This window comes from Pelobates fuscus, chromosome 8, assembly GCF_036172605.1.
Source record: "Pelobates fuscus isolate aPelFus1 chromosome 8, aPelFus1.pri, whole genome shotgun sequence".
In the NCBI taxonomy this organism is placed as follows: domain Eukaryota; kingdom Metazoa; phylum Chordata; class Amphibia; order Anura; family Pelobatidae; genus Pelobates; species Pelobates fuscus.
In genome coordinates, this window is record NC_086324.1 from 40,043,272 (window position 1) to 40,057,307 (window position 14,036).

Consider the following 14,036-nt stretch of genomic DNA (forward strand, 5'->3'; position numbering starts at 1 on the left):
TCTATATATATATAATAGCCCCTACATCCCCAACCAAACCACTGCTCCACCAATCTATCCCATTCATATAACAGACTTCCCCACACTAACCACTTTCTCCCTCAGCCATCTCATTTATCTTGTCTCTAACCCTTTGAGTCTTTGTAGTGCTTTGATGGTCTGGTTCCCCTGGGCAGGAGGGCAGTGGTGGCTGTGAGGCTCTCAGAACTGTCCTGGTGTCTCTTCATGATACAAAAAATGGTTCTTCAAGGACCATGACAATGCAAGTGCAGCAACATCATCGCATGGCATCGCACTGCCTCTGATTGCAACTATTGAGCACAACATGCCTGATTACACCAGTGGCAATGATGGACTCAGGGCTCCTGTTTGCAAATGGACCTGTCACTTGAAATTACTGTGGAAATTAGTGGAACCTTCCTGCAGATTGCTCCACTCAGCTTTTAGAAGTTTGCCCTCAATTTACTCTTTATAGACAAGCCCCCTCTGTTGCAGCAGTGGTTTTATGGGGGATTTCAACTTTATCTTTAAGAGAACTTGCTTGAATGGAGCCTTATATTAAGTATTGGCCATGCGCTCTGGACATTTGTTATATATGTTTACTTTACTTAATGTCTGATACAAAAAGTACCTTAAACATACCGTATTTAGAATTAGAAAATAGAGACGTATGATGTATTGGTATACAAGTTTTTAAAAATTTAACAAGGTTTGTTCGATTAATAAATTGTGGTGAACTGTTAATGGAAATGCAAAATCTTGGTTAGACTATTTTTCCCAACATGGTTTTTCGCACAATAGATTGCATCCTGGTTGCCCATCAACAATTTATTGTTCCCCTAATATTCTCCCAAAGTTTCCATAACAGCTGCAGCAGTACTTACCTAATAGCTACGCCTGGCGTAAATGGTGCTGTTTCACCAAAACCCAAAAATAAGTGCTTAATGCACTAAACAGTGAGTTGTGGTCATTTGAGATCAATTAAAAAAATTGGCAAATACATTTTGGCTAAATGTTGTAATTCGGTTGTCAATTCACTACATCTTGCTGTACGGTGAATTTAAAAATGGAATAGCTACATCCAGAGCTGGGATTTATTTTTATAAATCAGCTATTTTGGCCTAAGTATTGCATATCGGTTGTCAATTCACTACAATTTGTTGTACAGTGAATAAATTCCATTGAGTTTTTTTATTTTCTGTGCTAAAGTATCAGTGCATCTTGTCATTGTTTTTTTTTCTAGTTTGATGTAATTGTAGACGTTTACAACTTATGATTTTGTGGCCAAATATTAGAATTATAGCTCTTTCTATCGGGCAATGTCACTTCCAAGTGTAATAAAGCTCAGCATTTATCTCTGTTTGTTTTATACAGTGACATCTTTTGACACACAAATATTTGGAGTTTGTAGGGACAAGAAAGTTTGGCAGTAAATGTTTTTTGTTTTTTATTTTATAAAGTACATTCAATCTTTTTATCATCCTATTCTTCAAAAAAAAAACAATAAAATGTTATACAAATTGGTGTTTGTCCACTGAGTGCTTCAATTTTTCAAATACAAATAAAAATTAGCAATTAAAGGTAAGCTAAAATAATATGAGTTCAATTCTATTTTGGTCTCCAATTTGCATATTCTTTGTACTTCTTGTATTTCCTACATTTGTGAATAAACCCTGCTATTTTGCTTGCGAGCAAATTACTTCAATACTGTCCTGCCTCAATCCAGCATTAATGTTGTGCATCACAACATATGAAGAAAAAAAAAAAACAAAGACCTTCAAGAAAGCAAGACACCCTGAGCACCATAACAACTATAATCTGAAATACAATTTGTTCTCAGCAACTGAATTCTGTCCAAACATGACCCGGATTGCTATAGTTAGTGGGAAAGGGGAACTTCCGCTTTGCCTATAAGAAAGAAGATGGATGCCCAGGGGACCCATTCAACTGTTAAATTATTGATAGAGTGTAAATTGTTGGGAATTTAAAGATAAATTAAAGCTACATCCCAGTCTTTACTATTGATTACATGCTAAAACACATAGGGGAGATGTATCAAGGCAAACATTTGCCATTCTGGGTGCAAAGTGCTGAGTAACATTCAACTGGTAACCATGGTGACTGCTCATTAGCTAACATTTACACTCCACAATAGCATCTGTTTTGTGTTAAAGGAACATTATATCACTAGGAATACACGCTTTAGTGTCCCTTTTTTAAAAACAGGTTGCCCCATCCACCCTGTTCGCCATTAAAAAAATTACAATCAATGATTTACTCAATTTTTTTTTAGCAGCGACACTCCCTTGGTGCTGCTAACCTCTCCACCTCCCACGATGTCATGGAGGAGGAAAGGCTTTTTCCAGCTTGGTCCAATCCGAAGCTCCTCAAATAGGAGAATTAGGGACCAAATTCACATGTGCGGTAAATCAACGGAGGGTTCATTTAGGCGACAAATTTCAATTTAGTTTTAGTCACAGTCTGTTGACTAAACACCCATTTTAGTTTTAGTCGTATTATAGTCATCTGAATTGTTTTAGCTTTAGTCTAGTTTTAGTCGACTAAATCTCAAAAATGTTAAGTCGACTAACATTTGACTAAAATTGTTAGTTGACAAAATTAACACTGGTTCCATGTCATGTGACCAAGTTTCACTCCGTCAGAGCCGTGGAAGGGCCTTTAGTGGCTATCAGTATGAGAGCCGCTAGTGGAGGATTTAACCACGTAATATTTTACATTGCAGGATTGCAAGGCCAGGGCCACTGCACCCAGATCACTTAATTGAGACAACGTGGCCTGGGTGACTATAGTGGTCCTTTAATAAATCCTCCAGTGGTGTATATACAACGTTACCATAGACACAATATAAAGCTGAGTGAAAAATATTTCAAAATCTTTAGAAGCCATACAAAACGTGCAACGATACATCAAGCGAGTACATTTATACGAAATGATATCAAGCAAGTCATTCGTATTTATTTAATAATTATCCAACACAACATATAATTAACATATTTGATATCGCCCTCTTTTTCTTTACAGAAATACATTTGGGGAAATCGTATCAAATTATAAATCCCTTTTAACATTGTTTAGATGGTAGAGTTTAAAAACTGGATAACAATGCAGCTTTCTTACAAGACACTGTATCATGAAGCTGAGACATACATAAGTTAATATAGCAGGAGCAGAGCTTCAAACTAGCGCCTCTTCTAGGTCCTGCGAGCTTGTTAATCCAAACCTAGGGAAGGGGACAAGCGCAAGTCTATTTCTCTTTCCAGCAGCTCATGGTGGAGCCGTGGGAGAGAACTTGGCACTTTAATCCCTTCAAAGGATCCAATCTAATTCAAATCCTATATCCAGTGCTAGTCTTTCAGGGGCCTGGCATTGTTTCTCACTGCAGGGAGGCACAATAAAGAGCTCTTTCTCCTGGCATCTAATCTGCCTTTCTGGCAGACCAAACATGTTACAAATGTGATTGTCTTACCTGCAGCAATTGCATAGTTTACTAATGGCACAGGTATAATGTACAGCCGTAGCTATTACAGCCCATGCACTTAGCGCATGTTGTTCAGAGTAAAGAACCAGGCAGAATAACGTCTCCTATGTCTCTCTCCTCCTTTCTCGCCAGAGCAGCGTGCAGTACATGGCAAAGCAAAATGTGACTCTTTCTTCTGGTGGTTTATTAAAAGGTTAACTAAGCCTGATTACAAGTCAGACCTTTAAAGGGTCAATGAAGTCGGCTTTGTGAGTTGACTACATTTCCGGCTTTAATATCTTCATGTTAAATCCTTCCATATCAGTACATATACTATAGGTAGGCTGACACATAGCCTGCTTACCCATAAAGCAGCTGCCCAGGGACAAGAGCTTAAAGATGAGCCCGGGCTACAGCACTTATAATATTTTACACCTAAACCCAGAGTTATGGCTTAAAGGAACACTATAGTCACCTAAATTACTTTAGCTAAATAAAGCAGTTTTAGTGTATAGATCATTCCCCTGCAATTTCACTGCTCAATTCACTGTCATTTAGGAGTTAAATCACTTTGTTTCTGTTTATGCAGCCCTAGCCACACCTCCCCTGGCTGTGATTGACAGAGCCTGCATGAAAAAAAAAAAAACTGGTTTCACTTTCAAACAGATGTAATTTACCTTAAATAACTGTATCTCAATCTCTAAATTGAAATTTAATCACATACAGGAGGCTCTTGCAGGGTCTAGCAAGCTATTAACATAGCAGGGGATAAGAAAATCTTAATTAAACAGAACTTGCAATAAAGAAAGCCTAAATAGGGTTCTCTTTACAGGAAGTGTTTATGGCAGGCTGTGCAAGTCACATGCAGGGAGGTGTGACTAGGGTTCATAAACAAAGGGATTTAACTCCTAAATGGCAGAGGATTGAGCAGTGAGGCTGCAGGGGCATGTTCTATACACCAAAACTGCTTCATTAAGCTAAAGTTGTTCAGGTGACTATAGTGTCCCTTTAATTATCTGCCTCTTCCCAGTTCAATTCCATCCCGTACATATGAACCTACTGCTGAGCTGAAATGTATGCATGTATCTTTACACTGCTGCCTAGCAATCCATCTGAAAAATTACAAATCAAACCACTTGTTTTTTTGTATGTATGTATGAGCTGCTTGTTATTTCATTAACCTGTATTCTACCCTACCATTAGCACCCTACACTACCTTAAAGTGATACTCCACTGTACAAATACAAAAATATATACAAATCACTATTTAGTAGATATACTCTCAGTGGAAACATGCATGCATTTAATTATGCATGTAATGTATTGGGGGCATATCTAAGAACAGCTTGTAAAAGCGGCAGATCTCTTGTCTGCTGCCTTTTCAAGCCTTCCCCTTCTAACCCCGCCCAGACTTTTTGTGGCTGTCCAATCAGAGACTTCCCAATGCAGCTCAATGAGAAGTCTTTGCAAGGCAGGTGCTCTAAGCAATTAATGTCTCTTGAGTTTAGCTCCACTGAGCTAACCAAACCAGGAAGTAACAGGAGCAGTTGTCTTATTGGCAGACGGGGGGTGGGAGGGTGTAACCAGGTCAATTTATAAAAGTGCCAATTTCTTTTGACATTGCACCTTTGGCAAAATGAAAAAAATAGGAAACACTCTTCACACATAAAGCTGTTCAGAAAGGTAGAGTGCTTTAGGGTCTGGAGTGTCCTTTAAACACAAGCCCAAACATAAAATAAACATGTAATCCAGAATATAAGGATCCAAATATTGAAGGGGAATGAACAAAATTATGTTATGCCATATCCATATCCATTTTCGTCCAGTGGTGGGATTACGAAAATGGACCCATGTGCATCACTGGAAATCCTTAAAATGACAAGCAGTCAATCGTCTGATCAGGTCAGTATTGTGTTGGTGCTTAGACCTTTATCAGAATTGGATGCAGGCTAACAGTCTGAAGAAGTTTTTAGCACTGAAACGTTACCCTATTTGCTTCAGATGGTTTGGTGCTAATAAACTGCAAACCCTTTTGGATTATATGTAGTTGTAATTATTGCAAGAATTGGGGAGATAGTGGGGGATTACTGTGGACTCCCTGCTCGGGGCACAGTTCTTATTTTGTTGTGCTGACTTCTGCATTTATTATACCTCCATCCTATCATCTTTACCGAGGTTCCCCATTCAGGACCATTTCTTAACATGGAGAGTTGGCATCACTTAGACCCTCGAAAATAATTTCATCCTGATAAAACGTAGGCATTATCAGAGTGTTATATGCATATAGATGAGAAATGCAGACTGATAGCTGTCATGCACTATATACGTATCAAAGTTTTAAATGTAAAATATTGAAGCATGAATATTATCTTTGACGTGCAGCATTTGAAAGAAACAGAAAATAACTTGGGCACAAATCCTGACAGTTCAGACATAAAATGTTGGCTAGAATATGTAGAATAAAGCGAACCGTCATGGATTTGGGCAAAATTATCAAAGGACAAGTGATTTACTGGTTCTACATAAATCAATGTGTAAACAAACATCAAAAGCCGCTCTGGATCTCCGCAGGATGCCTCATGAACAAAATATTTTACTTTTTATGAATTTATTAATTCAGCTGCAAAACAAACTCTTACTTCTCTTCTTTGAGGGTTAATTCTGAGGTCTGAATGGCCAGTGGTAGCCTTCCTATGGCCTTTTTGTGCTTTTATTTGATGTGGAAGACTTGTATAAGGGAGTTGAGGTTTATTCACTCAGATAATCTAGACTTGTTTTCACAGTTCCTTCACGTCCCTCTGCTTTATAACTGCAGGCACATGGTATGATATTAAATCCTTTTTTTCCAAGTCACAAGCTCCCTGTCCTCACGATCCCTAGAGGTATAGTATCAGGGGATCCAAATCGATCAGACCTCCTGGACTTCAAGGCTCAGTCACAAATATTGCAATATAGCAGAGGCTCCCAACCCAGTTCTCAAGGACCAGCAGTCAAGGTTTTTACTGTGTTTCCAGAGACCAAAACTGAGAAATCACTAAGTCCTGTACTGTTTAAGTGCCTTGAGGATCAATGGATTGGAGAAAATCAGATGCATACCTCCCAAGTTTCCCTATTTAAGATGAACAGTCTCTATATAAGATCCAAATCCATCTGCCCCTCTTTATAACCTAAAATGCCTCTTTTCTAGGAGCTCCATATTGTTGATGTGTCTGAGATTACCAGAGCTCCAAGGCAATAATACTCACAGTAATATGTCTTAAAAGCACAATAAATATGTTTAGAAAAATCAGTCAATGTAAATAAGATACATTGGTTTTGTTCTACATCACATTTTAGTTACATAAATTGTTATTAGTAAGTCACATAAAATGTCTCAGAACAACCACCTATGGTCAAACCTTCACACACACACACCTAATATTAAAGTGTCCCACTTTGTCCATCTGAAATGTTGGCAATGTCAGCCCAGAAATTGTAGACCTGTTAGATTAAGGACTGGGGTTAGAAAATTATTTGAATTGGAATTAATGGTCTTATTTAGGAACTACAAGGTCATACGTTTTAATGAATGTATGGATTTAGCAATTAATATTATCTACTATTTCTGGGAGCTAAGTTCTGACTAATTAGGGTTGTAGAAAAAAAAATCACATTCAATAATTTGTTTCTCTACTGCTTGAAAGTTGAAGAATCCTTCACACTGAGCCCATGATGAAACTACCAGCAACCTGTGAATTAATGGCTACTCCAATACCGCTCTATATAAGGTAGTGTAGGATAATAGGGTAATATATATAATTGGTAATTTTCTAGAGGCGCCGCCCTGAAACTTTTTAATATATTTAAAGGACCGCTATAGTGCCAGGAAAACAAACTCGTTTTCCTGGCACTATATAGTCCTTAGGTGTCCCCCACCCTCAGGGCCCCCATCCCGCTGGGCTAAAGGGGTTAAAACCCCTTCAGCCACTTACATTAATCCAGCGCCGGGAGACCTTTCCTCCCCCTTTGACGTCAGCTCCCGAGTGGAGCTGAATGCGCATGCGCGGCCAGAGCTACGCACGTATAAAAATCGATTTTCGCATTGAGCATCGCAGAAGTGCCTCTAGCGGCTGTCAGGAAGACTGCCACTAGAGGCTGGATTAACCAGTTTCTCTGAAACTGCTATGTTTACATCTGAACGGTTAAAACCTGGGGGACCTGGCAGCCAGACCACTTCATTGAGCTGAAGTGTTCTGGGTGACTATAGTGGTCCTTTAACCTTTGACAGTCAATCCAAGATATTATTTAGTCTTGATCCAGCTTTTGAGTGGAACTTGTTTATTTGGATAATGTTAGATAGGGTCAATCACTAAAGTTCAAATGTGCCTCTATTTTGTAAAACTTAGGGAAAAACCTTGAACTTGACAGTAAAATTGTAATTTGAATATTCACTAGAGACAATACTATGTAAAACTGGGAAACTAACCCATAATGTGTAAATTAAAAAAAAATATTTTAAAGAAAATGAAAAACAAAAATTAATTATAAGGAAATAATGTTTTAATTTAGCAACCAGTCATTTTAATAGCAGCTGTTTTAGAACTTGGATATAGACAAAGGTATGTATAAACATTCTTTCAAGAGGCAAATATTAGGAGAAAGTAGTCAGTAGGGATGTGCATAGGCAAAAAATTTGGTTCGGCACTTCCGAAATTCGGCACTTCGGTGACAGTTGCAAGAGAGGAATCAGTCGGGAGCTATTAACAGTTTGATTGATACGCTTTTATGAAGAAGTGGGTTTTTAAAGATTTTTTGAAGGAGTGGAGACTGGGTGAGCATCTAACGGAGGAGGGAAGCGAGTTCCACAGGAACAGTGCAGCCCTCGAGAAATCTTGAAGACGAGCATCAGAGGTGGGAGTACGGACAGAAGATAGACGTAAGTCTTCAGCAGATCGTAAGGGCCTAGATGGGACATACTTGTGTCTAAGGGAGGATAGCTAGGTGGGAGCAGCATTATGTAGAGATTTGAAAGCAAGAACCAGAATTTACAAAACTTAGTCTTAGCAGGTGCTCTAGAACTTTGCAGTCACTAAAATATGTAGAGCAGTTCATTTCCGATTATGTCTATAGCAGGGGTGCTCAAAGTTTAGAACTACTCACCCATCATGCTTTGCAAGACAGTTTGCTATTAAGACTTACACGGCTATTCACTGAAGTGAGAATTCAAAGTGGATTTAAAATTTAAGTTTAAACTAGCCGAACTAGAATAATTCTCCAAGTCAACAAGTTCACAGGACTTCTTTATTTTATTGTTTATTTTATGTATTACTGTATTTTATTACTGCTTCTGGACTCCTAGTGTGACTACTTTGGAACACCACCAAGAGGTCCATACGATTTGGAGATATGCTGTTTTTTACTTCTTAAAGTGTAAGTGCGACCAATAAATGTGTTATATATTTTTTATAACGTACTTTCACCATATTTGATTCCTTTACTTTTTCATATCTGATTGGAAGAAAACTACATCTTGCATCTTATATTCATCATAGTACCCCTGAGTGGGTGAAAGGCCTGATTTCCTCATCCGTTTGTGAGTGCACTCATATCACATTTACTTATATTCCTAAATTTAAACAATTTTACGCTATGTTAGCTATCTGATTTATTTATACAGAGCACATATTTGGAGGATTTACCTCAATACAGGTCATTCTATTTTTATATATATATTTTAACGTATTCTGGGTGGTTTCCACTTCTCTATATATGTGTTTAACTTTTTTTAAAGCACTGATTTTCTACACTCTCCATTCCGTTTTCAGTTCACCATAATTAGCTATTTTGTGATTAAACCCCAATGTACACACAAGTTTAAAAGGGATTAGTCACAATAATTGTTTTTTATATACTGGAAAAAGGTGGATGCTGGTCCCCACATTCACCAAAAAAAAAAAAAAAACACAAAAAAAACTCTGAAAAAAAGACATTAAAAAATAAAGAATAAAACATTGACATAATTAGCTACTTGAAAAATATTTCTTCCTTATGCATTAATATCTTATTCTTTATAATCGATTCGGTGTATAAATTAGTGGTAGTTTGCTCTCACACCAAAACCCATTGTCAGACACAGCAATATATTTTTTCTTCCTTCACTTTTTAGTGAGTTTAAGGGGTTTACTACTAACTAAACTAAGATTTATGGGGAACCGACAAAAAAAAATATTCTCAATTCCATGGACTGTTCCAATTCAGCTGGTACATCCTAAATTTTTACAACTTCCCTTATGAAGTCTCCTCGGTTCTCAGTTTAGTTAATAATCCCCAGAATACTGTTATCCCGCTGTTTTGTGCATATATCTATATATAATTACTTTAAAAGTAAAAAAAAATTAACAAAAAATTTACTTAAATTATGATTTGATAGAGTTAGTAGTTTTGATGTTTGTTTTTAATAAATATATGCAGTAATTAGTGAAAGTAATTATAAAATGATTCTGTTTCAATGTATTTATTAATGATAGCTTTTACTTGTGATGGATAGTTTATTATTAAGTACAATGTATCACCTTGCTTTGCTGAACAGATGTGCTGCAGGTATGTTTTAGAAATTCTAAGCAATTTACTTTGTCTATCTCCCAATCTCAGCCAGAATCAGGGGGTAGGAAAGGTATCTCTGTGTATAAATAACAAAGGCATGCATTGTCCCTGGGCTTTCTTTTATAATTAAGGATTTTGTAGCAAAGAGGATGGAGATTCAATGATCTGGGCATCCTTATGGAGGGGTCTCCAGGAGCTGAGAGGGGGCCTCTTTGATCAGGAAAATCCAATTATTTGTGTATATACATTTCCCACATAGTGATTACTTCATTAATTGTCCCGCCTTTATCACCTCCCTTTCCACCCCCTGCAATAATCAGTTCTTTTATGCAGACCAACAAACACTCCGTAGGAGCTTTGTAGATTCACAAAGGATTTGCTTTCGCTTCTGAAAAGAGCTTGTTCTTCTTTGATGATTGGGCAGCTGGAAACTTCAAAGGGATAGACACAGGGCTGTGACTGGCTGGCAGCCCGGCAAAGTCCTTATCAAATTGTTGGAGGTACTCCTGCTGTAGTCAGTCAGTCAAGAGGCTGCTTGGAGGGAGGGAAGGTGGGAGGAGGTCCATCCCAAGTTGTCCCCCCTGGAAAAAACACAAACACAAACAAACTGGAATCTTTGACCTGCTGGGGAGACAGTCACTGAGTATCACGTCCTCTCCATGACTCTCCAACAAGGTCCTCTCTCAACAGCAAGAAGCCTTTGGCCAGCTTTAGGACCAGGAGGACCATGGCAGCTGTGGCAGTGCTGAGGAATGACCATCTGCAGACATTTCTACAGGTCAGTCTGTCATATTAAGTATCTCATTCACTGATGAGCAGGATCATTACCTAAAAAAAACAAAACAAAAAAAAAAACTAATTGTAACAGGACCAGCTGCATCACTGTCAGAAACAGGCAACTTCTTGGATTCCCAGTGTTTGTGGACTGCAATGCCCACTAATCTCAGCCAGGGTCTTGGAATTCTTGACCTCAGATGATATTCTAACCCAACAGGATATCTCCCCATTTCTAGTATAATATAAGTATATTATTATATGTCAGTGAATAATTGCATGCTGCAGAATAAGGAGGACTCTTCTTAAAAGTTAATCACTGAACTTTAAACATCATTTTTTTTTTTTTTTTTTACATTTCAAAGTTTTTTATTTTTCATTTTGTTTCATAAAAGTACATCTTTTATATGTTTCATGGGCTAATAGTAGCAGCAACAGATCAATTTTTATTTTTATTTTTCAGGCAGAAAAAAAAATTTTTCAAGACAATAATCAATAACAAAAAAACGTATCTCATTTACACTGTGCCAGATGGTGTGATATATAACCCATAATTACATTATTATTATATTATTATTTATATAGCGCCATCAGATTCCGCAGCGCTGTACATCACAATATTGTATTTTTTTTTGAGTTGAGGGTTTGTTAGTGGGAGAAGTTAATAGAGACTCTTCCTTTTCCATACTTGTGTATTCTTATCCCATGAATTTAGAAATGTAGTAAGTAGTACTATTTTATCTTTAGAAAGTGCACTATTCAATTTAATTCAGTATAGCTGTTTTCTCTAATTTTAAATATTTATGTTAATCAATTTATTCGCTAAACACTGAAGGGCAGTAAACCGCAGGTCGAAATACAGAATTTAGACTAAAAAAGTCAAACCGTGACAATAGCTGTATGGAAGATTTTTTTTTTCCCAAATCAGCGATTTTCGTCAAACTTGCCATTTAAATTTGAGTTCGTTACAATGTGGCATTTAGTGATTAAACCCCAATGTGAATGAGTTGTGTTTGTGTGTGAATTTCAAAAGTTCGTGTAATTACCGTTAAATCTATTTACTAAACAGAAATTGAGGGGCAATAGAAAAGGAATTGCATATTTAGGATAAAATACTAAAACTGGCCTTAAGTTTTAAATACCCTTGTGAAAATGTGTGAATAAACTCTAGAAGTTTGAGTCTGTGAATGTTGTGGCTGTTATAAGCAAAGCTTGCATACAAATTGAATACAATTTTAGTTGCTTTTAGTTGCATTTAGTTGTGTGAAAATGTGTATTTGAAACTAACAAAATGCCCCTGGTGGAGTGGTAACTGTTAAAGAAGTCTGCAAACTCAGATATTAATTCTGTTAAATTAATGAGCCATATCTATGTTTACAGACTGGGGTTAAAATGGATATATTTAGTTTTTCCACTTTAATTAAGAATTAGATGGATGTTTTACTTGATCATTTTTGTTACTTTCATGTAAAGTCAAGAAAACATTTAACAAATCTAAAATCTAACATTCTTTTTTTTTTACAGGACAGAACTCCTAGTGCTTCACCAGATGTTGGGAAACATTCTCCCTTGGCTCTTTTGGCAGCCACCTGCAGTCGAATTGGGCAACATGGAGGAGGTCCACCTGACTTTCTTCAAGTTCCTTATGACCCTACCATTGGTTCTCCATCAAGGATTTTCCATCCATGGACTAATGAAATATCTACGCATTCCCCTGGAGGAATTCCACCTCACAGCGCACTTGGTCTTGTAACCCCTACGAATCAGATCTCATCTCATATCCAGTCCTCCTTTGTTGCACATGAACTACCTTTAACTCCTCCAGCAGATCCTTCTTATCCATATGACTTTACACCCGTTAAAATGTTACCCTCGTCTATGGCTGCTTTCCAGTCTTCTAACTGTCAGTCCTATGTTTCTGCTGTCCCTTATGCTGCAGGAGCCCCCATCACATCTGCCATCCATGGGTTTGTACCTGGTCACTCTAATCTGATACATCAGCAGCCGAGACAATTATCTCCTAACCCGGCAGAAGATATTCCGTGGTGGAGCATTACACAAGCCAACCAAGTAACCCACCACTCTCCAATTGCCCATCCTCACCGTTTTCCTATCCAGAGAGGGTTAGTCCTGGGACATTCTGACTTTGCACAGTATCAGACTCAAATTGCAGCTCTTCTGCAAACCAAATCTCCTCTTGCCACGGCAAGGAGATGTCGAAGATGCAGGTGTCCCAACTGTCAATCATCTAGTGGCACTGAAGAGCCTGGTAAGAAAAAACAACACATCTGTCACATTCCTGGATGTGGGAAAGTTTATGGTAAAACTTCTCACCTTAAGGCCCACCTGAGGTGGCATTCTGGTGAAAGGCCTTTCATTTGCAACTGGATATTCTGTGGCAAAAGCTTCACCAGATCAGATGAACTACAGAGGCATCTGAGGACTCATACTGGTGAAAAGAGGTTTGTGTGCTCCGAATGTGGGAAAAGATTCATGAGAAGTGACCATCTAGCTAAGCATGTGAAAACTCATCAAAACAAAAAAGTGAAAGGGTTGGAGAGAACAGTAAAACAGGAGCAAAACAAAGACCACTAGAGGAAGCTCAAAAATCTCTCTATTGTGCAATATATTGGAATACTTTGTACTGTAAGGCTGTGCTTCAAAGTGAAGTTTGGACTATTACAACTTTGAAACTAAAATAAAAGCACATGTGGAAGTCAGTCTCTTTACTGTACATGATTATTTTTTACCTTTGGAATTGCTAGGGTAAAAAAAAAATGGATTTTTGGGATGATTATGTATTTTATGTAAATTAACAAACATGAGTGTTTAATAACGCGAAGACCTGACTTTTCCTGAAGGCTAATGTTCCATGCAAACTATTTACTGGCTTTTGTTAAAGTTTCTTTTTTTTCTTTGTCCATTCATTTCAGCATGCATTATTGGTTGTGTCATTGTGGTTATCAAAAAAAATAGGTTCATGTCAAATAAATAATGATATCGCTGTTTCAAAAGATCAAAATCGAGTCACTATGGTGTGAAATTTTTATGTCACCTATTGCTTTATTGGGGCTATTGAATAGTCCAGGAGAAACGGTGTTTGTTCTCCTCCATAGTTATTGTATTTCAGAGCCGCTATTCAAATTTTTTTAATTCTATATTTTGACAATGAGGCATCATAGTCATCACAATTACAGGGGAC

At 37.5% G+C, this 14,036-nt stretch overlaps 1 protein-coding gene across 1 annotated transcript; it reads left to right on the forward strand.

Annotated features, from left to right (window-relative positions):
• The first annotated feature begins 10,532 nt into the window (after positions 1-10,532).
• SP5 (Sp5 transcription factor) lies at positions 10,533-13,855 on the forward strand. The gene is made up of 2 exons (XM_063428639.1): positions 10,533-10,838; positions 12,359-13,855. Exons 1-2 carry the CDS (start codon positions 10,788-10,790, stop codon positions 13,427-13,429), a joined length of 1,122 nt encoding a protein of 373 aa, XP_063284709.1. The 5' UTR covers positions 10,533-10,787; the 3' UTR covers positions 13,430-13,855.
• Positions 13,856-14,036: the final 181 nt, after the last annotated feature.